At 40.8% G+C, this 27,108-nt stretch overlaps 1 protein-coding gene across 3 annotated transcripts in view; it reads left to right on the top strand.

The window, feature by feature from the left end:
• Nucleotides 1-25,637, top strand: part of Dhx29 (DExH-box helicase 29) — a 47,430-nt gene extending 21,793 nt beyond the window's left edge. For 2 of the 3 annotated variants that reach the window (XM_057789534.1, XM_057789537.1), the window contains 17 exons: nt 1,630-2,247; nt 2,989-3,132; nt 8,434-8,610; nt 9,084-9,224; nt 10,368-10,512; nt 10,622-10,739; nt 12,039-12,123; nt 14,113-14,201; nt 15,783-15,911; nt 15,990-16,065; nt 16,867-17,091; nt 18,923-19,059; nt 19,598-19,691; nt 21,156-21,449; nt 21,931-22,062; nt 23,247-23,343; nt 25,346-25,637. In XM_057789534.1, coding sequence (XP_057645517.1) covers nt 1,630-2,247; nt 2,989-3,132; nt 8,434-8,610; nt 9,084-9,224; nt 10,368-10,512; nt 10,622-10,739; nt 12,039-12,123; nt 14,113-14,201; nt 15,783-15,911; nt 15,990-16,065; nt 16,867-17,091; nt 18,923-19,059; nt 19,598-19,691; nt 21,156-21,449; nt 21,931-22,062; nt 23,247-23,343; nt 25,346-25,398 — 2,754 coding nt within the window. In that variant the 3' untranslated portion in view covers nt 25,399-25,637. Of the gene's footprint in view, nt 1-1,629; nt 2,248-2,988; nt 3,133-8,433; nt 8,611-9,083; nt 9,225-10,367; nt 10,513-10,621; nt 10,740-12,038; nt 12,124-14,112; nt 14,202-15,782; nt 15,912-15,989; nt 16,066-16,866; nt 17,092-18,900; nt 19,060-19,597; nt 19,692-21,155; nt 21,450-21,930; nt 22,063-23,246; nt 23,344-25,345 lie in introns of those variants that run through there. The other variant, XM_057789535.1, reaches the window with a different exon arrangement.
• The last annotated feature ends 1,471 nt before the right edge of the window (nt 25,638-27,108 follow it).

The following is a 27,108-nucleotide window of genomic DNA, read 5'->3' as shown; positions in this document are numbered from 1 at the left end:
CTCAATTTTTCAACTTAAAAATGCAGGCAAGTGGTTCCATTTTCAACTTTAGGTTACATTAACTATGTGCTTAGCATTTAGAGAAAGGTTAAGTGCTACTGAAGGAGACACTCTCTGAGCGAACACAGTGCTCATCTCAAACGTTAGAGTGCCAGCATTTCCTTTTCATAAAGAAGTGTTTCTCTGTCTTCATGGGAAGTGCCTGAGTGTTCTAGTGCTGTAAAGAGACACCACGGCCATGGCAACTTTTAGAAAAGAAAGCATTTGAGGGGCTGGAGAGGTTTAGTGGTTAAGAGCACACAGGCTGCTCTTCCAGAGCTGGTTCAGTTCCCAGCACCCACATGACAACTCACAACTATCTGTAACTACAGATAAGGGATCTGACACCCTTACACAGACAAAACACCAATGCACATCAAATAATAAAAAATAATTAAAAATAAATCATTCAGTTAGGGTCTTGCTTACAGTTTCAGTGGGTTAGTCCATGATCATAATGGCAGGAAACATACAGACATAGCGTTGGAGCAGTAGCTGAGAGCTTACAATCCTGATCTGCAGGTAGAGAAAGACACACACACAGACTGGTGTGAGCTTTTGAAACCTCAAGTCCACTCCCAGTAACACTTCCTCTAATAAGGTCACAACTCTTCCAACAAAGCCACACCGCCACTAACTGGGGACCAGTCATTCAAACATGAGCCTGTGGGGCTATTCTCATTTAAACAACCACAGGAAATTAGGCCCTAACTAGCCTCCTTGGAGTCTTTTCCAAGTTGTGCCAAAGTTCATGTCTTCTTTCTTGCATTTTGCAAAGTAAAGTATTATGGGCTATATGTGCTTAATAGAAATGACTATTGATATCACAGAGATAGTTAGAGGTTCTTTGATGGCAGAGAAGTAGAACAACTGAAGGTTCCATTTGTGGTCATCCTTTTAAATATGCTTTATTTATTTTTATTTTATGTGCACATTTGTCTATGTGAGGGTGTCAGATTCCCTGGAACTGGAGTTATAGACAGTTGTGAGCTACCATGTGGGCCCTGGGAATTGAACCCAGATCCTCTGAAAAAGTAGCCAGTACTTTTAACCACTGAGCCATCTCTCCGACCTTGGTGTTGTCCTTTGAAATACTTTGACTTATAGCACTATACTACTGCCAGATCCCATGGGGAGCTTTGTGTTCAAAATGCTCTGTGCTTCATCCACATAGTATATAGTACACTGCAAGAATATTTAATGAACATTCGTTCTGTAGTTTACCGGGCTTTAAAAGTCATCATTTTCCAGGCACTCTGCAGAGACAGAAAGCAGGGCTCTTAACTTACTCCCACACAGACACAACCATTAGGTCAAGAAACACAGCTTGGGGGCTGAAGAGATGACTCAGTGGTTAAGAGAGCCCTGGTTCCACATGGCAGCTCACAACTGTCTATACCCTCACACCGATATACATGTGCATAAAATAAATAAATCTTTAAAACAAAAAAGAGACATGACTTGATAGCCTATGCAGGTGTCTCTTATGTTAATGACTTTAACGTTTAAGATGCAGTCGACTAGCCTGAGTCCACTGAATTCTGATACCTAATCATCAAAGTAAAGCATCGCTGTTGTTCCCCTTTCTAGTCTGTTCATCAGTTACTCCCTCCTACTTACCGAGATGTTTGGCTGGAGTGGAGTGATGAAGAAAAGAAAAAGGAAGAATTAAATAAAATGGAAACCAATAAACCACGCGATCTCTTTATTGCCAAACTTTTGAGTAAGTTGAAGCAGCAGCAGCAGAAGCAGCAGCAACAGCAGCAGCATCTGGAACATAAAAAAGAGAGCTCTGAAGACCCCGAGGAATCTTGGGAAAACTTAGTTTCTGATGAGGATCTTTCTGCACTGTCATTGGAGTCAACAAATGCAGATGACTTGGAACCTGTCAGGAACCTCTTTAGGAAGCTGCAAAGCACACCCAAGTATCAGAGACTTCTGAAGGAAAGGCAGCAGCTGCCTGTGTTCAAACACCGGGACTCAATTGTGGAAACTCTGAAGAGGCACCGGGTTGTGGTCGTGGCAGGTGAAACAGGGAGTGGCAAAAGTACTCAGGTCCCACATTTCCTACTGGAGGACTTGCTTCTAAATGAGTGTGGAGCAAGGAAATGCAACATAGTCTGTACCCAGCCCCGAAGAATCTCAGCCGTGAGTTTAGCCACCAGGGTGTGTGATGAACTGGGCTGTGAGAATGGACCTGGAGGAAGGGTAAGGCTTGTTCTCTCCTCCCCACCTCTGCCAGTGCTGATCTGACGCTGCTTTGCACTTGGGAACCTGTACAGGATCCTAGTTCTTGTCACTGAATACTCAAATATGTTACCGTTCAAATATGTTATTCAAAGAGTAGGCACAATCAGATCTGTCTTGCGTACATCATAAATCTTTCCTGTGGATGTGTCCCTGAGTGGTTCCCTCCTTTTCAGTGAACAGAGGAGGAAAGGAGGGTAAATACAAAATGGTAGATTATTCAGAGAAGGAGAGAGCAAATGATGGGACTGGAGCAATGTCTCAGAAGGTAGAGGTGGCAGTGCACAGGCTGCTGACCTGAGGGGAATCGGATCTGTCCTCCTATCTCCACGTATACACCATAGTTTGCACAAGTCTACACTCATGCACACTAAATAGAACTTAAAATTTTAAATTATCAAGACAAATCTTACAGCTTCATCTGAAAATCATAGAAATACATGTTTTTGACTTTTTGAGGCATGATTTCATACTATAGCCCAAGGCAGCTTGGAACTCACTGTGTAACCCAGGGGACCTTACACTCACAGTGGTACTCCTGCTCAGCCTCCTGAGTGCTAGGGCTACAGGGATGGACCACCGTGTCCAGCTACAAGTAGACTCTTGGTAATAAATTGCCTAACTGTTGCATGGAGTACCGAGATGAGCATGGGGGCTGCATCTCTGCAGTAATCTTATAGCCGCTCTGTGTTCTCCCCGCAGAATTCTCTGTGTGGCTATCAGATCCGGATGGAATCTCGCGCTAGTGAGTCTACCAGGCTACTGTATTGTACAACAGGAGTTTTGCTAAGGAAACTTCAGGAAGATGGTCTTCTGACTGATGTGTCTCATGTCATTGTAGATGAGGTGAGTAGGTTTTATAACTGTGTCCAGATAAACTCTAAACATGTTTATATTAAAAAGATGTTGGTGACACTAACATTTTCTTTGTGCTCACTTCATATCAGACTGTCCATCGAATGATTTAGTCTCATCCAGCAAATGCCTTGTGCAGTAAGTCCTACGTCCTATTCACTGCATGCCTGGCGGTTTTCAAAGGCTCACACAGACACATGTTCATCTAATCTCTCCAGCAGTGCAGTGGGGTAGATATTTTTATTTTTCAGTTGAAGAAATGGGGGTACCCAGAGGTTCAGTTGTGTAGCTAGTGTCTCAGACACTTCCCTCTCAGCCCCCTCATTGACCTGTTTCAGGATTGCTTCCAGCTCTTTCACAGAAGACAAGAAATCATCAGTGTGCATTTCATTTTTTCTCTAAATATTCTTTTCAAATCAGATTTGAGGGCACACTTGAATTATGTCCAAAGTTTTATGTTATGACTGTTTCAGATGTTTACCAGCCTACTCAAGGAAACTAATTTGTTAGTATCTTTTTTCAAGGACAGATATATGGCAACTCTCTTTTCAAAAAGTATTATTAAGTTTTTCTAGCAAGGCAGGATAGCTGATACCTCTATATCTGAGCACTTGATTGGCTGAGACAAGAGGATTGCCTCAAGTTCCTAGCCAGCATGGAACAGTGTGAGACTCTTTTAACATGGAAAAGGAAAGAGAAAGAAAGAGCAAAGCTTGATACTGGTTTTTATGAATGTCTGTTAACTTACTAAATTATGCAGAAGTAACATTTTGTCATGCCTTGGGAGTTCTGAGACAGGGTTTTGCTGTGTGCCCAGGCTGCACATCAGTCTTCCCATCTTAGCCTTCCAGGCGCTGAGATGAAGGCATGTGACACCCCTCTCACTCACTGGTTTGTAATTAATAGACCACAGATAGATTACTTTAGAGGTTACTCTCCTCTTCTGGGCTAGGAAATATTTAAAAAATAAAAATTACAGTCTCACAATCCAGGAAAAAAAAGAATTTCACCACTTAATTCATGCTTTTATGGGTGTGCGTTCCATATGTCTGTTTAGTTTGTGAGTCTTTCGGATCACTAGTATACAAAATATGGAGTTTGTTTGTTTGGATTTTTTTGTTTTGTTTTGTTTTTCAAAACAGGGTTTCTCTGTGTAACAGCCCTAGCTGTCCTAGAACTAGCTCTTGTAGACCAGGCTGGCCTTGAACTCACAGGGACCCACCTGCCTTTGCCTCTGGAGTGCTGGCATGTGCCGCCACTGCCCAACCAAAATCTTGATTTTTAAATCGCTTTATAGTACTATATAATTTGGATGTCTTCTATTTTATTTAACCATTTTCTTATTAGACAAATTTTAGGTAAAGATGGGTTTTCAATCTAATTAATATTCTGGTAATAAATAAGTAGGAATTAACTTATCTTTGAGGGATTTCTTTTCTTTGTGGGGTAGGTAGGAAATTGCACTGTGGTTGATAAGACATTAGAAACTGGGTAGCTATTGGCTCACCCCATGGAAAAGTTATCCATAGGATGTAGAGGAGGATATAGACAGTTTTCCAGAGAATACAGAGGTCATAATTGTTGCTTTGCAAGCCTAGATCTAACTATCATCAAGGGTCAATATGAGCCAAAGTGCTATTCTTATGTATTATTGCGAACTTTTATTTATCTCAGATCATAAGTTCTCTTGTAACTTAAATAGTTAGCAGAAAATTCCTTTAAAGACAGACCAGCCTACAGAAGCTGTATTCTTTGCTAGTTTGACATGACTAACTGAATCAAGCTTCAGTTTAACACCACCAGCCCCTTCAAGTAAAGAGTGTCCCAGTAAAAGAATCTCGGGAGGAGGTGGGGGCTGGAACGATGGCTCGGCAGTTAAGAGCTATTGCTGCACGTGCAGAGGATCTGTGTTTGATTCCCAGCACCTCCATGGCCTCTGTGGGCAAATATGCCCACATGGACATACCCCAACACAGATGCATACTTAAAAGTAAAGTCTGGGACTGGAGAGATGCCTCGGAGGTTAGGAGCACTTGCTGCTCCTCCAGAGGATTCAAGTTCAGTTCTTAGCACCCACAGGCATGGCAGTCACATCTGAAAACCCTGTTCCAAGGGATCTCACACCCTCTTCTGGCCACTGCAGGCACCGGGCAAACATTTGGTGCACATCCATATATGTTCAAACAAAACCCTCATAAAATAAAATCTTTAAAAAGTAAAAAAATCTTTTCAAAAATTCTTTAAGTCCCAGTGAAATTCAGCAGCACTTAAGAATTTAAGAGAGCCGGGCGGTGGTGGCGCACGCCTTTAATCCCAGCACTTGGGAGGCAGAGGCAGGTGAATCTCTGTGAGTTCGAGACCAGACTGGTCTACAAGAGCTAGTTCCAGGACAGGCTCCAAAGCCACAGAGAAACCCTGTCTCGAAAAACCAAAAAAAAAAAAAAAAAAAAAAAAAAAAAAAAGAATTTAAGAGATTTGGGGACAGTTTGTTACTTTACTCCGAACTCTTTCAGGACAGTACCTCTTCGGCTATGTTATTAGGAATTGTGTTCTGTGCTATGTTTACAGTTGGAATGGAATCTATTTTTTTTCTTTTCTTTTTTTTTTAAATATTTATTTATTATGTATACAATATTCTGTCTGTGTGTATGCCTGCAGGCCAATAGAGGGCACCAGACCCCATTACAGATGGTTGTGAGCCACCATGTGGTTGCTGGGAATTGAACTCAGGACCTTTGGAAGAGCAGGCAGTGCTCTTAACCTCTGAGCCATCTCTCCAGCCCCTGGAATGGAATCTAAGTAACGTTCATTGCTGACTGTGCCCATAGCTCCAGTTTCTGACAACCAGTAAGAGGTGTGCTTGATGTTACACATTTTTATTAACTCTAGTGTAAGTTATCTTTTTTGTTTCTTTACAATCTTGGTTGCAATTCATTTTCATCTTTCTGATGAAAGTTTCCATATCACTGTAGTCCACTGGATCTCTTTTCCTGACCTTCAGACGTAAATCTCCAAGTGCCTCTAGCCACTTTCCAGTCTTGGGAACTTCAGGTTCGGGGTTTCTAGAACTCAGAACGTCCTTGCCCCACTCCTCTCTCCTGACCAGTGAGGGAGCCCTGCCATTACTAGTCAGCCACCGAAGGAGAATCACCCAGCATTTTTTGCTCATGTCCTCTTTAAATTCAGCCACCAAATTAGGAATAACTGCAGCAGCATCTAATGCATTAAACTGGCTGCTCTCATTCTCTGCCCTGTAGCCAGAGGCCAGAGTAGCTTTTTTTTTTTTTTTTTTTTTTTTTGGTTTTTCGAGACAGGGTTTCTCTGTGGCTTTGGAGCCTGTCCTGGAACTAGCTCTGTAGACCAGGCTGGTCTCGAACTCACAGAGATCCACCTGCCTCTGCCTCCCGAGTGCTGGGATTAAAGGCGTGCGCCACCATCGCCCGGCTCAGAGTAGCTTTTTTCTGTGACAGAGTATATAGAGGCTGGCCTTGAGCTCACAGTGTTGTTGCCTCAGCTTCCAGGGCCCTAATATTAAGGATGTATGCCATCATGAACAGCCAGCTCCAGGTACCCGTGTCTCTTGTTTTTTGAATTATAGATAATACTTAGATTACATGATTCTGCTTTAAGATGATTTAGTCAGGGCTGGAGAGATGGCTCAGCGGTTAAGAGCATTGCCTGATCTTTCAAAGGTCCTGAGTTCAATTCCCAGCAACCACATGGTGGCTCACAACCATCTGGAATGAGGTCTGGTGCCCTCTTCTGGCCTGCAGGCATATATATACAGACAGAATATTGTATACATAATAAATAATAAATTTAAAAAAAAAAGAAGATGATTTAGTCACCAGACAGACTAAGGTTTCCATGGCTACCACTTGGTAACCCTCTAGCTTTATTCCTGTGTATTTCTCATCTCAGGGCCCAAGTCTAGTATTTTAGTTCCTAAACTATATTGTAAGTCCTTTCTCTCTCTGTCTCTGTCTCTCTCTCTCTCAATGTGTATGGATGTTTTGGATGCATACATGTCTGTTTACCAGTACATGCCTGTTTCCTGCAGAGGCCAGAAGAGGGCATCAGATCCCCTGGACCTTGAGTTCCATATGTGTGCCCAAGTGCAAGAGTAGTCAGTGCTCTTGACCACTGAGCTATCGCTCATTCCCCTTGGTTGTTTAGTTGGGGTTCTAAGAATTGAACTCAGGGCTTCATACATCCATTGTGACTTGGTTTACCTCCTTTCTCTTCCCTTTCCCATCCTGTTTTTCTCCTGTGCGAGCACCCAAACTTATCCATTGGTTTTTAACATCACTGGCAAGTTCTCTTACAGGTATACAGTGTATACCTTCTGTCTTGATTGGTTTTTATCTCTTAGCATATGCCATAACGCAAGGTATTTTCTATTTGTTAGGCTTTGTTCTGCAGGCCTTCCATTTTCTCATTTGCTTATTATACAACTCCATAAATTTTTTATTATTTTTATGAATGAATAAGTAGAACCAGAGATATTTTATGTAACTTTCCCAAAATCATACTGTAAGTGGTCATGCCAAAAGATGAATCCAAGGAATTGATCCCCAGGCTTGAGTGCTTAAGCATTATTGTCTGCCTTCCAAGCAGATTGTGAAAATTACTTATTGTCTTAATGTACTTTCTCTTTATATGCTTCTGTAATCTGTTACAAATTAGGACAGAAATGTGTAAGGGTACAGAAAGTTCGAGCACGGACATACATGTAGCAAATACTTGTATTCGGGCAGCATACATCATCTCTGCTCTGTAGCAAGGTTGCAGCGACCTCCTTACATCACCTCTGGCTTGCAGTAAATTTAGAGTCACTTACATGTGTGTGTGAGGCAGGCAGGAAAATTCTTTTTTTGGACAGTAATAGATACCTGATCAGATTCCGACTGCTCAACTAAGTTTCCTCCTTAGTAGTAAACTGTCTGTCTTCTGTAATGGCAATAACGGACTTTTCCCTGTTTAGCAGAGAGTCAGGAGTCAGGCTGACTTCTCCATGAACCTGGGAAGCAACCTGATGTTGTCAGCCACATATGGTGTGATTTCCAATACGTCTCCTAGTGCACAGTTCTACTGTTGCTGTTATTTATGCTGACTCTTCCATTGACTCCAGTCTTACAGAATAAACTGAGTTTTAATTCTGAAGCTCAGCCTTATTTGAAACATCCCTTAATCAGCCCACAAATCCTCGTGTTATACTCAGATATTAACCTTTGGTAGATTATTAATTCCCAGGCACTAGATATGACTGATTTCATGTTGCCTTTCCATTAGGTCCATGAGAGAAGTGTCCAGTCAGATTTCCTGCTCGTTATCTTGAAGGAAGTTTTGCAGAAACGTTCTGACCTCCACTTGATTCTGATGAGCGCCACTGTGGACAGCGACAAGTTCTCCACCTACTTCACACACTGTCCCATTCTCAGGATTTCAGGAAGAAGTTTCCCCGTTGAGGTGAGTCTTCGTGTGTGTGTGTGTGTGTGTGTGTGTGTGTGTGTGTGTGTGTGTGTGTAAGTAGTCAGGTGGCTGGTGCTTGCCTGAGGGTAGGAAGGATGGGAAAGCATGCTCTAGCGTCCTGATGGCAAGACCTCAGGAACTAAAACTTAGTTCCACATTGAGTCATGTTTATACTGAAGGTGGCACCTGCCAGGAAGGTGCTCTGTTCTCAACCATCCTCGGGTCTGGGGTTGTCTGTCTGTCTATTCTTCTGACCATATTCTTTTAAAACCAAGGTGTGAGTGTCCGTGACCCTTTAGCAGCAGACTTTCTGTGTCTATTATGTTCTTTAATCCCAGTTATGCTAATGAAAGTGTTCCCTCCTATCCTAACTTAAATTAGTGACATTTGAAAGATGAGGCTCTCTGTGTTCTCGTTAAGGCATTTGCTGAAGTGACTTTTGGTCGCATCTGTGTTTGCCTTCTCTGCAGGTTTTCCATCTTGAAGATATAATAGAAGAAACAGGCTTTGTACTGGAGAAAGACTCAGAATATTGTCAGAAATTTCTGGAGGAGGAGGAAGAAATCACCATCAATGTTACAAGTAAAGCTGGGGGAATAAAAAAGTACCAGGTAAAGAGAAAATGCTCAGAATACAACCTGCTATGTGAGTTTCCAGTCATGTGGCCTAGCACTGTGAACTGGGGAAACAGTTGTGACGATGGGTGGATTTCAAAAGCTATCTCTTGAGTATTGTTTCAGACTTTAGTCCTTAATTTGTGATATTTTATTGTCTCTTATACTATTTGAGGCCATTAGGTATAAGTAGAATAGAGATTTCATAAATGTAAAGCAGCATTGAGAACGGCTTCATAGCAGTGATTCATGACTGGAGAGGATGTCTCTAGTGATATTTTTCTACTGTGACTCGGGAGATAGTGCTATCCTAAATCTAGATCTTTGCTCTTGGTTTTCTTAGCAGCCTGTCTTCGCAGGAGCCAACATTAGGTCTATAATAAAGCTGTTCAAGGCAAACAGTTGTTGCTAGGGAGTCAGAGGCAGTTAGGTGACTGGAGAAGCCCTGTGACCCCCTCTTTAGCAGTGGTACCAGAGCCGGTCTCAACACTACATCTGTGCCGCTTGATTTGTATCGAGTGCCTGAGTCCAAACTGTTGCAAACACGAAATTGGTCTGTGTTTAAATTAAACAGATACGTCAAGAAAGCATAGTCTAAGATCTTTCTCTAAAACCCCAACGACAAAAATTAAAAACTGAAGAAAGGCTTAGAAAGATATTTCAGACGCGACAGTGAGAACTTGGTAGCCAAGGTGGAATGTGGAAAGAACGAGAAGGTGTAAACTACCTTTAGTTAGGTTGTTACAGGGCCTGTGGGCCTGTGTGCTTTTTCACTGCCCTGAAAGTGCACATTTGAGTGTATGAGCGTGGAGAAGTAGACAGTCTTGCTGTTCATCAGCTAAAGGATAGGAGAATGATCACGTTTCATGACGCTTTCTATAGTTCCTACTCCTAAGTGGTGCGTGGTGATGCAGACATGCAGCCCCAGCTGCTTGGAATGCATTGGTAAACAGTACCCTTTTTCCTTGTTTCTATTATAAAAATAGCGTTTGATTTTGGTTTTTGTGGTTTGTGCTGTTGTTTGTTTGCAGCTGTGAGAATTGAACCCAGGATAAGCAAATGCTCTCCCACTGAGCTAAATCTACAGCCCCAAAGTACATAATTTTGTTTTCATCTTTCTCTGGTTGGGTTTTCTTTTAGGAATACATCCCAGTTCAATCTGGAGCAAGTACTGAATTAAATCCATTTTACCTAAAGTACAGTAGCCGTACCCAGCATGCTATTCTCTACATGAACCCTCATAAAATCAACCTGGATCTGATATTGGAACTTCTTGTGTATTTAGGTATATTTCTACTTGTTTTAATACAATGCTTCTATCAACTACATTTATTAATACTTTATATGTTTGTTTCCTGTCTTACACTGAATTTTTTATCTTTTTAAAATTTCAGATAAAAGTCCTCAATTCAGAAATATTGAAGGAGCAGCATTGATCTTTTTACCTGGTCTTGCTCATATTCAACAGTTGTATGATCTTCTGTCAAATGACAGAAGATTTTATTCTGAGCGGTAACTACAAATCTTTATTATATTCTTTGTAATTTTAAACCCTAAGATCTGATACATTAAAATTCTTGATCAGAAATTTCAGACTTTTCAACTTCAGTTAAAATTGTGCTTGGTAGGGCTGACTAGTAACTCAGTAGTTAAGAGCACTGACTACTCTTCCAAAGGACCCAGATTCAGTTCCCAGCACCCTCTTGGCAGGTAACAACCATCTGTAACTCTATTTCCAAGGGTCTGATGCCCTTTTCTGGCCTCCACAGATAATTTATACACATTTTGCCCAGAGATACATGCATGCGTGTAAAACACCCAAACACTTTGTTTTGTTTTCTTTTCTGAGATAGGGTTTCAATGTGTAGTTCTGGCTGTCCTGAAACTCACTCTGTAGACTTAGTTGGCCTTGAATTCAAAGAGATCACCTGCCTCTGCCTCCCAAGTCCTAGGATTAAAGGCGTGCACCACCACCACCCAGCTGACATTTTTTTAATCTCTACAATTGCCCATGGAGATTTTGTGTTTGCTCATTTTTATCTAATGAAAATTTGTAGGCACTATATCTGCATTTGTTGTTTTTTTTTTAAATTTTAATCTGAGCCAAGAATTCTTTGATTAATTATAGATATATTATGGTTAATAACTCCTGACCCATTGAGTTTTCCAAAAGCCAACAAAGTTTTGCATATTAGCAACCATATCTATTAAAATAACCATTTATTTGTTATTATAGTTTATTACTCTTATTGTGGTTGCCATATTAATATCACAACTCTAAAAATCATTTAAACCACATATTTCACATACAAGCTTACTCATCCTTAAACAATACAAAATTCAGAATCTGGGACTGGAGAGATGGCTCAGAGGTTAAGAACACTGGCTGTTCTTCCAGAGGTCCTGAATTCAATTCCCAGCAACCACATGATGGCTCATAACCATCTGTAATGAGGTTCTGGTGCCCTCTTCTGGCATAGAGGAGTACATGCAGGAGGAACATTGTATACATCATAAATAAATCTTAAAAATAAAAAGAAAAAAAATATTTTAAAAAAAATTCAGAATCTGGAACACTAACCTGACCTTTCAGAAGAGGGATGCTTAACCTGTTATTTATTCATATTAATTTTTCCCCTCTGGCAGGTATATTGTAGGGTCTTATTAGACTGTTCTGTGAAAGTCTGTTTATTTAAATTTTTTCATATTAAAATACTGAAAGTTGCTTTCTATATGCAAATAAATTTTGTTATTCTTTGCAGTGTCTTCTAAAGAGAAACTCTTGCTAAGAACTATGATTTTAACTTTCAGATATGAAGTTATAGCTCTGCATTCTGTTCTTTCAACTCAAGATCAAGCAGCAGCATTCAGACTTCCCCCTCCAGGAATCAGGAAGGTAAATGCAGGACATGAGTATGTGTGGTCTGAGAATACTTAAGAAAGTGAGTTAGTGCTGAACACACGACTGACTTCAAGTCTTCTGCAGCTTGACATAATCAAAGTGAACTTAATACTGAATATCATGCATTTGGGGCTGGAGTGTGGCTCAGTGGTTAAGAGGATATGGGCACAGTTTGGTCCTGAGCACCGCACTGGCAGCTCACACTTGCCTGTAACTCCAGCTCCAGGTGGTCCTTCAAAACCTCCTGCCTTCTTAGGCATGTTTACTTACATCATATGCACACAGACATACACATAGAAAAGAAATATCTTTTAAAAACTTTTAGATTCAGACATTTGATTATTGTGGGCTAATAAGGAAGCAATACTTGAGGAAAGTGGCAGTTGGAAAATGTGATATGTATGTTGCTTTGTAAAAGGAAAAAAAGACTAGTTTTTCCTAAGAAAGCATTATAAACTGAACATGATGGCCACACACCTTTAATCCCATCACTCAGAGGCAGAGGCAGATGGATCTCTGAGTGTGAGGCTAGCCTGGTCTACAGAGTGAGTTCCAGGACAGCCAGCACTATGTAGAGAGACCCTGTCTCCAAGAAAGGAAGAAAGAAAGAAATTGCATCATGAAGGAGATTGGATATCAAGAGCTATTTAAGTCCTGGGAGGATTCCTGTTCTCTAGACCATTGGTTCCTTCAGCCTCAAGTAGTCATTCATTCCTTTCATTAATATGCTAATGTGGAATCCAGAAAGGTGCTCACTCCAAACTGCTCTACCATGGAGCCATAGCCCAGCCTCAGCTGTTAATTCCTGATTGTAGTTCTCAGACCTGAGTTTATGGAAGTAATTGGTGCCCTCTGATCAGAGTTCTGAGTGAAGAGATTCTTGACAAAGAATTTCTCAGATTTGAGTCTTCCCTCAGAAGACATTATTAAAGACAATGTAGTTACATTGTGAGACGGTGTGGGAAGCGGGGGCTGTCAGAACAAGCCTGACCGATGCATAAGACCTGGGTCCTCATCCCTAAACCGACCACCGTCCAACTTCACCTTTTCTTATTGTCAGTGTTCTGTCTTCTGAGAACTCCAGAGGTCCTGAGACTGCTCTGAACTTTAACATCTGCTTCTCTGTAAGAAAGATTTTGTTTGAAGAGTTCGCCTTAACAAAAGAAATCTTAGTACTGCCAAAATAAAATAACCACATAGGTTCCACAGACCTCATTAATCTGGGTACTGGGAAACACAGGTAAAAGAGAGCAGTATGCCTTGGACTTGACCTAGACTGTCCCAGAGGTTTTACCTCCAAGCATTCAGCACGAACATCAAGAGTGCACAAGGTTGTACTGTTCAGCCGTCACTGCTTAAGAATTTTAAAGCTACACCTAAAATACCTGTTTCTGTACCTCCTTATTTACAGCTCAGGTTTGGAAGTCCAGGGGTAAAAAGACTTGCTGAACCTGGGGACCAGAACAACCACCCTACTCTTCTCAGTCCTATTTCTTTTCCTAATAATTGATTGTATAGGGTTGAATTGAACTGTCTCAGTTCTCTGACTGTCAGATTTAAGATGACTGACTGGGATTAGGGAGTGGTGTTTTCTTGTGATGCTGGACAGATGCTGAGCAGTTAGAGCACTTACTGCCGCTGCAGAGGACAAGTTCACTTCCCAGGAGCCACTCCAGCTCCAGAGGGGGAAACTCTTGGCCTGCTTAGGCACCGGCACTCATGAATATGTGAACATATATACACATAAGAAAAAAATGAAATTAAATATTTTTAATCTAACAATCTCATTAAAATGAACTGATGAAACTGTATAGTAAATTAAAAGTACAGAACAAAGCAGTCTAAATTTTTGTGACCAGAATTGAAAGTGGCTTTCTTTTGGGCCCCTCCACTGCTCCCTTAGAACTCACCTTTAAAAACTCATCAGCTCTGTCTAAAGAACAATTCAGGGTACAGTGTCAAGAGCTTCTTGTTTCTTTGCAGATTGTCTTAGCAACAAATATCGCTGAGACAGGAATCACTATTCCTGATGTTGTGTTTGTCATTGATACTGGAAGAACAAAAGAAAATAAGTAAGTTTAACTTTCTCACAGTGAAAATTCTTAATGTTTAGTTTTTGTTTTTTTTTTTGGAGAAATTACAGAATCGTATCAGGGAAATTCAGATTCTAAAGGTCATAATTCTGCCCAAAGCAAAAAGCTTTAGTAAAAATGTGGGTAAATTTAAAGTATCAGGGAATAATTTTTTAAAAAATATTTATTTATTTATTATGTATACAATATTCTGTCTGTGTGTATGTCTGCAGGTCAGAAGAGGGCACCAGACCTCATTACAGATGGTTGTGAGCCACCATGTGGTTGCCGGGAATTGAACTCAGGACCTTTGGAAGAGCAGGCAGTGCTCTTAACCTCTGAGCCATCTCTCCAGCCCCCCAGGGAATAATTTTTTTAATGTCATACTTTGGATTTTACCAAAAATAATGCCAGTGTACCTGGGCAGAATTTCACATCATAAATTTTTATGATTTTTTGCTTATTACATAGAGTGTTGAACACAACATTATTTGAAGAAAGATGTTTAAAATAAATCCCACACTAGCTCAGAATTGAGTATAATAGAGGGTTATTTATTTAGGGGTAGACTCACAGATCACAATCCTCTGTTGGAATGTGGAACAGCAACTGAATCCCACAACCAGAACAGAGAGAGTGGACGCACCCTTTACATCAGCGTATGTAGTATATGAGGCCCCGCCCAAGTGGGTGGGTAACTTAAAGGGCACTGGCGGTCAGAATTCCTACAGCAATTATTTATGGGGTTGTAATAGAGGGGGTTCAAATAGCATGAACTTTGGAGAACTGGACATAGATCTCTGATCTGAGCCAAACAGTACTTCTAATCATCGGGTCCTTGTGTACTAGTGAAGAAAATGACAGTTTCACAATCGCAAATGCTGCATATCACAGCCAGAACATTATCGACGCCTTAATGGAAACTCCCACAAAATGGTAGTACTCTCTGAGTAGTGTGTGCCCTGTAAACAGTGGAGACTACTGCTAGCCAATTGTAGTCTATATACTCTCCCCAATATCAGAAAACTACAGCAATATATGAAAAAGATGCCGTGTAATAGAAAATCAATTCTAAAACAAATGATGTATCTTTAGAGGAAATGTTCTCTTGGATTGGTGCTTTAAACTGTGATGCTGGCAGTCTGCACCACCTTGATGTGTGATTAGTAGGTATTAACTACAATGGGAAAGGTATGTGGGGAAAGATGAGTTAAACAAACCATTTTCTTTTGTAGCAAAGATTTCCATTTGGCAGTATGGATAAGCACTTTTATATAAAAATATTTAATCAGGAAATATGACTTAAGAAGTGTTGTTGACCATGCACGGTGGTGTACATCTTTAATCCCAGCTCTCAGGAGGAAGAAGCTGGTGTAGTTCCATGAGTTCAAAGCCAGCCTAGTCTATGTATTGTGTTCCAGGACAGCCAGATCTACATAAAGAGACACTGTGTCATGCTCCTCACCCCCTAAAATTGAAATGTTTGTTCACAATATTAATGAGTTTGATGACGTTTCCAGCTTTTTCTGGTTTTACTGAAAGTCAGTAATCCACATACTGTCTCCTCAAATGTGTCTTTAGGTACCATGAAAGCAGTCAGATGAGTTCCTTGGTGGAGACCTTTGTCAGTAAAGCTAGTGCCCTGCAGCGGCAAGGGAGAGCTGGGCGGGTCCGAGATGGCTTCTGTTTTCGGCTGTACACGAGAGAAAGGTAGGCACAGTGCTGGACATTCACAGCTCGCGGATCGGCAATGGGTGCCATTACTCATGATGTATCACTTTTTTTCAGATTTGAAGGTTTTCTGGACTATTCTGTACCTGAAATCTTGCGTGTGCCTCTGGAGGAACTATGCCTTCACATTATGGTAATCCCAAAGCACCGCACTTGAGGTTTTTGTTCCTTAGGGAAATCTGATGACTTACGTGTTTTTAACAATTATTTGCTTTACATTTTCAAGTGTTATATGTTTAATATCTGCACTATAGAGTTTATATGGCAGTGGCTGTCAGCCTGTGGGTCACAACCACACTGGGGGTCGAACAACTCTTTCACAGGGCCACCTGAGACCTTCAGAAAACAGACATTTACATTACAGTTCTTAACAGTAGCAAAATCAGTTATGAAGTAGCAATGGAAATAATTTTATGGTTGGGAGTCACCACATGAGAAACTGTATTAAAGGGGCACAGCATTAGGAAGGCTGAGAATCACTGCCATAGGTATAAGTAATTCAAACAGCCTCGTAATCGAGAGCAGTGGTCTCATGGGGGCCATGTTGTTTGCCAAGGGTCTGTGGCATTGTTTCAGACGTTTTTGACTATCCTGACTGAGCAGGAGCTGTATGCTGGGATGTATTGTGTAGACACAAGGGATGTGCCCAGAACAAAGATTCACCTAACCCAAAATATAAGACCTGCTTAGACTGGGGGACCACCTGCCAACAACTCCCTAGACTGAAAGTTACTCTTGATTCTTAAATTTTTAACAATAAAAATCAGTACTGAAGAAACTAAAATATATAAACTGGGAGATTCTACCCTCGGGCTCACCTCCTAGGATGGCCTTACCCATTTACCCTCTTTGCTCAAGTTTTGATAAATTCAGACTTTGGTTCCAGTGTTATCACCTGGTGGCACTGAATCCTCCTGGTCTCTTTCATGTGCAGAAATGTGATCTTGGCTCTCCTGAAGACTTTCTCTCCAAAGCCTTAGATCCTCCTCAGCTTCAAGTGATCAGCAATGCAATGAACGTACTCCGGAAAATTGGAGCCTGTGAACTGAATGAGCCCAAATTGACTCCGCTGGGCCAGCACCTTGCAGCTCTGCCTGTCAACGTCAAAATTGGCAAGATGCTCATTTTTGGAGCCATATTTGGCTGTCTAGAACCAGTGGTAAGTAAAATACTGCCACAACCTCACTTCACATGCCATTTGGTGGGGAAATTATTAAGCATTGGAAACAAGTTTAAATGTTGATTTCTTTTTTGTTTGTTTTTCAAGACAGTGTTTTTCCATGTAAATTTAGCTGTTCTGGAACTCACTTCATAGACCAGGCTGGCCCCAAACTTAGAGATACAATATCTCTGCCTCCTAAGTTCTGAGATTAAAGGCCACCACTGCCCAGCTTAAACTTTGGTTTCTTTTTTCTTTTTTTTTAAATTTTATTTTATGTGCATTGGTGTTTTGTCTGTGTGAGGGTGTTGGATCCCCTGGAACTGGAGTCACAGACAGTTGTGTGTGAGTTGCCAGGTGGGTGCTGGGAATTGAACCAGGGTCCTCTGGAAGAACAGCCAGTGCTCTTAACTGCTGAGCCATTTCTTCAGCCTCCCTAATTTCTTAACAAAACACAATCATTAAAACCTAGATGACTTGAATATCTGATGAGAATTTTTAAATATATTTAACTTTTTATAATAATAAACTTAAAAATCTATTTCTCCATTTACTTACATATAGAAAAATGCTATAGCTGGGTGTAGTGGAGCACACCTTTAATCCTAGCACTTGGGAGGCAGAGGTAGGCAGATCTGTATGAGTTCGCAGCCAGCCTGGTCTACATAGTGAGACTGTGTCTTGAAAAAAACAAAAAAGAAAAGAAAAGAAAAGAAAAGAAAAGAAAAGAAAAGAAAAGAAAAATACTGTTGTGTGAGTTTGGCTTGCCTAGGTTGCTGCTGTCACATAGCCCCCACCTGAAACATTTATTTAATTGAATATGTAATAATTTATAGAAAGTTATTGACACCATAGACTTTAATAGAATGGAAAACTTCCTTTATTTGAATTATTTCTAAGCCAAAAATTCTCAAGAGTCTATTTTTTCAATTGATTTCAGAAATGAGCTCTGTCGATTTATCTGATTCTCTGGGTATGTGGTCTTACGGTGCTTTCTTTATCAAGTGGTGACTTTGAGCACAGATCGAGAAAACAGGGCTCCTTACCCTTGGCCTCCTTTTCTCTAGTGTTAGAAGTAAATGTGGGGCTAGGGTGTGGCTCAGAGACACAGAGCTTGCTGAACGTTCATGTGGCCGTGGGTTCAGTCCCCCGGCAGTAATGACAAGGCAGGATCTCGGGGCTCTTGCGAGGGGAGTAGGGTGGTGTCAGGAACTTGCTAAATTCAAAGAGCACCATGTGCTATTATAGTTTGTCTGAGAACGCGCAACAAGTGGATGGTTGTATAGCCTCCTTACACATTTTTTAAAATAATGTGACAACTGACCCCAGGGCCTCATGCTTGCTAGGTAAGCACTGAGCCATAATAGCAGCCAAACTTTGGTGTTGGTGGTGTTCATTTCTAACCAACAGTAGTTTATTTCCCACTTTAGGGCGGCTGAGAAACCCAGCATGTGGGCACCACACTCAGCATTTGGTGAAGGTTCTCATCTGTGAAAGGCATTGTAGCCAATGAAAACTAAAAGTTTAAGGACTAAGCTATAGTTCTGAGATTGCCTATGACTAACTAGTAGACTGTAATCACTTGGACACATTTTCAGTTTTCCCTCTGATTCTGGTACTGTACTTCCTTAAATCACAGAGGTGTCCTAAGGATAAAGAAATAGGTTTTCTGAGTTCCATGAAAGGAGCTAAGCTAAAGTTATAAAATTGTTATGAAATTATAAGTTAGCAGTGTTAAATGCATTGAAAATAAGAAATGGATGGCTTGATTGTGACTGTTTCCGGATTTATTTTTAACAACTTCTTTAGTGATCAATATATTTATGGGCAGGCAACACTAGCGGCAGTTATGACGGAGAAGTCTCCTTTTATCACACCAATTGGTCGGAAAGATGAAGCAGACCTTGCAAAGTCATCTTTGGCTGTGGCCGATTCAGACCACCTCACGATCTACAACGCCTACCTAGGGTAAAGAAATAACCTGTTGCTATCAGTAAGCCAAAGGTTGGAGATGGTCGACCTGTTTAAAAATGTGTCGTTGTCGTTAAAAGTGTGCTTTCAACAGTTAAATTTGTTCTTCGTACTTTTAATCTGTCAAGATATAATTATGATAAAGACTCACTTAAGAAGAACATATTTGGCCGGCGGTGGTGGTGCTTGCCTTTCATCCCAGCACTCGGGAGGCAAAGGCAGGCAGATCTCTTTGTTTACAGAGTGAGCTCAAGGACAGCTAAAGAAATTCTGTCTTGAAAAGCCAAAAATAAAAAAAAAAAAAAAAAAAAAAGAACATAGTTGTTGTTATTATATATGCATATGTCTCAAATTCGAGTCAATTTTATAATTTGTTATGCTTAAAAAATACTGCAGTTGAAATGGCAGCTGCTACGGTGAACAAGACCCCTTCTTCATAATGGACCGCCATTTTGTTAGGCCTTACTTGTGGTGACTCTGAAAAAGAGCTTGGATGGAGCCGCAGTGGCCTTTATCCATTGACACATTTATCTAGGTGGAAGAGAGCACAGCAAGAAGGAGGCTACCGTTCTGAAATCACATACTGCCAGAGGAATTTCCTCAATAGGACGTCGCTGTTGACACTAGAGGTAACTCTTAATACTGCTCTTAGCAATGACTACGTATTCAGGAAATGGTTTTTATAAAGAGATGGCATGGTTCATGGATATAACACTAGCTTGGGAATAGGATAGTTAACTTTTTATTTCTTTGTTTTTCAGGAGGAGGGTTGTTTAAATAAATGACTCAAAGGGTATTATTATCCACAGTTCTTCTCAACTCTGGTACTCAATTGTTATTTTGCTTAATCATAGGAAATTTCAGAAATATAAAAAAGTAAATGAAATGCTATCAAGAACTTCAGTTCTCCCATTTTTTTCACGTCCATTAGTTGGCATCATGTGGTCAATATTGTTTTATTTATATTCCACTTACTATCTGCCCTGTCGACTGCTTTTTAAGTAAATACAGATACTAGATTATTATGTATATCTACAGTATAGGACTCATTTTTTTCTTTGACATCACACCTTTAAGATAAACAACCCAGATCATCAAATTATAGCATTTGAATACCCCTCGTCATCTCATAATTTTGTCATAGCTAGTTCAAATCGTGAGCCACACAAGATTTACTCATCACATTTGGTTGATATGTCCCCTAAGTCTGTGGGGTTTCTTGACTTCTGGAAGTAGGCACTTCTGAGCTGGCAGATTTAGTATGTGAACACCCAGATAGTCGGCTCACAGGTGGCCATTTCTTCAGATTACTCCTTTCTCCTTTTCTCCTTTTATTGTCCTCAACCTCCAGATCACCTCCCACAAACTTCCTCCTCCAGCCTTTTCTTTCGGCCCTGAGTTTCAGGGATTCAGCCCTGTGGTCACAGCAGCTGCCTTTCCTCCCCTGGAGTCTAAGCTCTAAACCAAACCTGAAAGAATCCCGGTGTAAATGCCACCTGTGGTTCCTGTAGCCTGAGCTTGGGGCAGCCCTGACCTTCCCGGGTGGTTCTGCTGATTTGCACTCGTCAAGGGGCAAAATATTTTAAGCTGCAGTTTTATTAAGTGATGAAGTTGCCTTGAGTAAACTTCAGTAAACTCCTTTCGGAAGAAATTTACGGGGACAAGTAGAGAAGGAGATTGTTTTCGACTATCAGGATTCCCTGTAAAATTCTTCCTAATGCTATCCCTACTGACTAAAAACAAATTAAAATAAATGTTTAAAGGAGGGTTATATTTAAGTCGATGTGAGTGAAAATATAATCAGACCCATGCCATATCCTTTGTTCTCAGAAACATATTTTATGACAAATTCCATCAAAGAACAGCTGACTTCTAATCCTTCACCTCCCAGAACCTTTGCTCTCCACTCAAGTTTGACTTCTAATTCTTCACCTCCCAGAACCTTTGCTCTCCACTCAAGTTTGGGCTGTGGTCAATTAAATGATACTTTGGCATCCTATTTTATAGGAAACAGTACTATACATTTCAAAGTTGTTTGGTAATTTCTCTACTTTAATAATTAGGATTGTGTCTCATTTTAACATAAAATCTAGGATGTGAAGCAGGAACTCATGAAGTTGGTTAAGGCCGCAGGATTTTCATCTTCTACCAGCTGGGAAGGAAAGAGAACCTCACAGACACTCTCTTTTCAAGATATTGCCCTTCTGAAAGCTGTCCTGGCTGCGGGCCTGTATGACAATGTGGGGAAGATAATGTGTACAAAGCCAGTAGATGTCACAGAAAAACTGGCTTGCATGGTGGAGACAGCCCAAGGCAAAGCACAAGTCCACCCGTCCTCAGTAAACCGAGACTTACAAACTTACGGGTGGCTCTTGTACCAGGAGAAGGTAAGCTACTCATTCTCAGACCCTGTATGCTGTTCTAGAATGTCCGCATAACAAGTTCACTTGTCCTGGTGGTTTTTCTCAAGTAAAACTATTATTTTTGTTCACATTTGAAATCCAGATGCAGTTTATCAAGAAAAAGCAAAACAAAACAAAAAAAAAAAACAAATATCTCTCAGTAAATAAGAGAAAGATAGTAAAATTTCTCCCCTGGCTATCACCATTCCTACTTAGAATATAGTCAGTCATAGCAACGGGACTTTGGTTAATAATCTGTTCCCCGAGTGTTTCAGTAAAAGTGGTTGACTCAGAAAGAAAAAGATGTGTGCTCCAATTCTAAATAAGGGGGTGTTGGGTAGAGGAATATGGTTGTGTAAATGTATTTAATTTTCTATTAAATTTGCAAAGAAAATACATACATGAAAAATAACTAGATGAATTCTTATATCTTTAGACTATGACGTGTTTCCCTTTGTCTTTGTAGGTGAGGTATGCCAGAGTCTATTTGAGGGAAACCACCCTAATAACTCCTTTTCCAGTCTTGCTTTTTGGAGGCGACATAGAAGTCCAGCACCGCGAGCGGCTTCTCTCTGTGGACGGCTGGATCTATTTCCAGGTATCCATCCACACCCACATAACTTTAGTGATTACGTGAAAACGTTCCAATTCCAGTGTCATTGGGGTAGATTTAAAGTTTTTACTGAAGCTTGCATAATACTTTCCTGTGTGGTTCACAGCAGAAAACCTCCTCTTACCTTAAATGTATAGTTTTAAACCTTTAGCTCTGAAAATCATGTTACTATCACAGAACATGTTTACTGATAATCATTATAATTGCTGATGCAAAGTATATTGACATCAATTTTACATTGATTATCCCAAAAGATAGCTTCATTTTGAAACAATGAAGGCATAGGGAGAAATCAACCTTCCTAGAGTCTGTGGGTTGGTTGGTTGTTGATTCCCCAAACTCAGGCTTATTCCACATTTTTTTGGCCCTTCTATACAAAATCCAAACAGATTCACAGTTTTTAACACATGCAGAGTTCTCTGGATAAAGTAAGTCAATCTATGCTTATTTACGGAGGTAAGCCCCACTCGCCCCGTCAACATTGACAGGTGTAAAGTAACTCTCACACATCCTGTTATTACAGCTGTGTGCCTAGAGCCAAAGGACTGAATTGTGCAGTTTTAAGAAAAAAATGTTTGGTTCATGCCTGGAAATTGGAGTGGTAGAGATGCTCTAAAAATTGGTTGTAGTGATATTGGTAAAAAAACTACAAATTTACCAAAAATCATTGACATTAAGCACTTAAAATAAGTACATTTTTATGATTTATATATTATACCTCAATAAAACAATGATAAACTTTTCCTCTGAGCAGGTGTGGTAGCTCACACCTTTAATCTCAGCACTTGGGAGGCAGAGGCAGAAAGATCTCTAAGTTTAAGAACCAGCCAGGTCTATATTGTGAACTCCTGGCCAGCCAGACTTACCCTGTTTCAAACCACTCTCCACTTCCCCCATTCCTCCCAGTCCTAGAGTCTTACATAAAGAGAAACTAAGAATTTTTGGAATAAGTTGCTGTATTGTGGCAGGAGATAACAGACTCTAGACAAGCAAAAGGCCATGCACTGAGCTCCCAGTGTAGCCTGGCTGATTTGGGCATGCTTTTCCCATTGCATTTTATGGTAAATCCTGGTGCCCTGAGTCAATGGAATTATCAGGTACCTATGCTTGCATTGGCCTATCTAGACACATGCCCATGTCCTGATTAACAACGTGGCATCTCTCCACAGGCCCCAGTAAAGATCGCCGTTATTTTTAAGCAGCTAAGAATTCTCATTGATTCTGTTCTAAGAAAAAAACTTGAAAATCCAAAGATGTCTCTCGAAAGTAAGTGTTTTATTGTGATACAGGTAAAAGATATATACACAGTATATATTGAGAAGAAAATATATTTGGGTATAGATATAGACAGATAATAAATAACATTAAATTGTTTTAAAACTTTTTAAGAATCTAAGAGATTGATTCTAGAAATTATGATTTAACACTGGAGTACCCTGTAGCACACTGAAGCCATATTTTATTTATTATTATTATTTTTTTTTTTTTTGGTTTTTCGAGACAGGGTTTCTCTGTGGCTTTGGAGCCTGTCCTGGAGGATGTAATATTAATAAAATTTTACTTTAATAAAGTCTACTTATGCAAAATTCTATTCAGCTCATACAGCTTATTCTCTTAAAATCTTTATTCCTGGTACTTCTAAACTGTCCATTTCACAAAGAAAAATAAATTTTGGTACTCATTGTTTCCTCTGCCATGCGCTTCTCACACATACAGTTAGGAGTTGGTATCAGTGCATTAGGCTTCAACAGAAGTCTGAAATAAACACTTGGTTTGGGGGCTACTGCAGTACTCCCCTAGCTTGACAAGTCTCCACCGTTCTCCTAACAGCTGACAAATGATGCCAGGCTAGAGCCCTGTCCCAGGAACTCTGATTTCTCTGCAGACTTGTGATGTGTTATTTCTGCTGACACTCCCCCTCCTACCATTGCCCTTGAAATGCAGTAAACCCCTAGGCTGTCCCAAACTTAGGATCTAATTGTCTGCATCTTCAGGCTTTAAGTTAACATGCTCCTTGATAGCTATGGTTTCTGTAAGCCAGTGGTTTTCTCTTGCTTAGATTGTAGAACTAGCAATTCTAGTTGGTGCTCTAGTCTTCCCTGGCATTGTGTCATAGGTACTGAAGTTAGGCTTTTGCTTTAATAATGTAAGAATTGAGTGTGCGCACATTCGGTGCTTATTGGGAATGAGGGCGATGAGTTAGGAGTTTTCTTTGTGGCTTCACTGTGAGGAGAAGCTGTGACAAGGCCTCACATTTTTGAAGAAGTGTCTCAAGTTACTCTTGTGCTTTCTTCCCTGCTCAACATTGTTCACTTCCAACAAGGAGCCTCCTCTCCCACTCCCACTTCTACGTCATTTTTTATTTAATACCACTCTAGCTCCCGAGCACCTGGGAGGCAGACCATAGGCACGGGTCAAAGTCTCATGAGGACCACTGAGACCAGGAACATTGGGACCTCGTATAAATGTAGAATATATGTCAGTCCGGCAGCCCTGCTGCTATGAGAGTCACAGGAAGTCAGGATTCCAGAGCTGTTCAAACAAGAGTGGCTGTTAATAAAGCCTCCTTAGCAAATAATGTCACCTCTCTGTTTGTCAGTTGATAAGCTTGTCACTTCCCCATTGACGCCTCTCTGGGAGCATTTCCCTCTTAGGATTTTTGTGTCCTTGCTCCAAGCCTGGAGACATTAAAATCATTGCCACCTTTGACTGTTTGGTAAAAACCCCCCACTGCAAAACAGGGAGAATCAGTAACACCTTCAGTGTATTTCAGCTTGGGGTGGGGGAGGGGGATATGGGGAATTTCTGGATGGAATTTCTAAAGAACTAGTTCATTATAGAAATAACAGCCTGGGCTTGGTGGCGCACATCTATAATCCCAGCACTGGGAAAATTGAGGCAGAGGGAGATCATGAGTTCTAACCCAGTACAGGCTACAAACTAGTAAGACCATGTTTCAAATAGGAAAAAAAAAAACCACTTATATCTCATTATTTGGGGCCTTTGCCTATAAATAATCAAATACTAACTTCTTTCTACAAAATGTTCACTTTTTGAAGTAGGCATAAGATAACCTTAATAATCACTAACAAAAAAATTGACTTTTCCCAACATCTCTGATATCATGGTGTACATTATTCATCTTGGCTTGTAGTCTAATTTAAGAAAGGCTTGTAATGAAGTACACCTCTTATTTACACATATGTACATTGAAAAGTTAGCAAGTGTTAGATTTTTTCATAGGTGTTTTATTTTTCCATTCCCTCAGATGACAAGATTCTACAGATCATTACGGAATTGATAAAGACAGAGAATAATTGATGATGAAATCCATGGTTAACTGCTTTTAAAGTTAAGATGAAGATACAGTCCTGAAATTATGTGAAGATCGTCCATCCCATTAAGTATTTGGTTACCTAAAATTTTGGTACTAGCCATTAACCTGAAGATGGCAGGAAAGAAGCACATACTTTCAACACGGACTTTTCTAGTTCCTTTGTAATGACGATGATGCTTGGTGTATTTGCCATGACATTCACAATAAACTCTTTGGTATCATTCATATTTGTGCATCTTTGTGTCACAAGGCCAGCGTCTGCTCTCTGAAACTTAACTGCTTTGATTCCCTGTGTAACCATCTCATCCGGTAGCAGCCCCTGACATTTGGAGAATAAACTTAGAGTTTTGTCCTACTTCTTAGTAAGGGTTTCTGTTGCTATGAGAAAACACCATATCCAAAAACAACTTGAGGAGGAACTTCCACACCATAGTCTATCACAGAGGGAAGTCAGGACAGGAACTCAAACAGAGCAGGAACCTAGAGGGATTATGGCAGCATAGCCAAAAGACAAACCAGGCCCCGCAAGATAACTGAGAGGGTAAAGGTGCTTTCCCACCAGCCTGACAATCCCAGTTCAACCGCCAGAACTCGACAGAGGTAGCAGGAGAGAACTGGCTCCACAAAGTTGTCCTCTGACCTGCACGTGCGCGTTAACACTCTCGGGCGTCATACACATGCCCACAATAATAATAGTGTAGAAAACACCCAAGACAGTCAGTTTAGAAGGTGGACACAATAAAGCAACTTATTCCAAGAGTTTTTTTTCTCTATGACCCTCCTTAAGCATTTAAGAGGATAGAATGGCACAGAGGGCGAACAGCACACTGGAATCATGGACTCGGGTTTGACTCCTGCAGATTGCATTTAGTAGTTGTGGGAAGCTAACTTTTGAGTCCACCTGATCTTGTTCTCAAACCTAAAAAGAACCCGTGCCTAGCTCATCTGAATGAGGCAACAACTAAAGGCTGCAATGAGGTCGACCTGATAAGCCGAAGGACACAGCAGACGCTGCTGATGTCCTATGTGATCTGACTCCACTGCCTTCCTAGCTGCCCGTTGCTCCCCTCTTTCCTGCTCCAGCCACAGTGACTTCTCTCTGTTGCTCTTCCATTCATCAGGCCTCAGGAACTTCTCTGACAGATACTGTTCCTGTAGTTGACCACCTAGTCACCTCCCACTAGACGTCCTTGCTCAGGTGCTCCCTTTCCACTCTGCTGCTTCTGACTGTTGGTACTGCAACCCCACCCATGATATCTCCAGTGCCACAGTCCTTGTGTCTTGTATGTCTTTGTATAACCATCCTACGTGAGCGATGCCAAAACCCTAAATGCCAAAGCAAAAGCAAAGCCAGTCTCACACCCAAAGCCACTATTCTCTTTATTTCCTATGACTTGCATTTGTCTCCTCCCAAACTCCCAGTGTGGTCATTTTCAGTGATGGCTCTGTCAAAGGCAATTAAATGGCCAAAGGGATTAGGCACTTAAAGTATGTGTGTGCATGTGTATTTGTGTGTGCATGTATTTATGTATTTGTATGTGTAGATATGTGTATGTGTTTGTGTGTGTGTAGCTGTGGTCCAAGTAGCCCAACAGTGACTGTCCCCTGCTGGGAGGCAGAGGATCTGGTGGCTGTTTTAGTTGACAAGACTGAATGCCTCAGCCATCCCAATCTGGTGCTGGAGTTTCAGGAAA

The sequence above is a fragment of the Chionomys nivalis genome, chromosome 15 (assembly GCF_950005125.1).
Source record: "Chionomys nivalis chromosome 15, mChiNiv1.1, whole genome shotgun sequence".
Classification (NCBI taxonomy): Eukaryota; Metazoa; Chordata; class Mammalia; order Rodentia; family Cricetidae; genus Chionomys; species Chionomys nivalis.
Note: the sequence above shows the minus strand (reverse complement) of the source record. Positions and strands in the feature narration are given on the sequence as shown.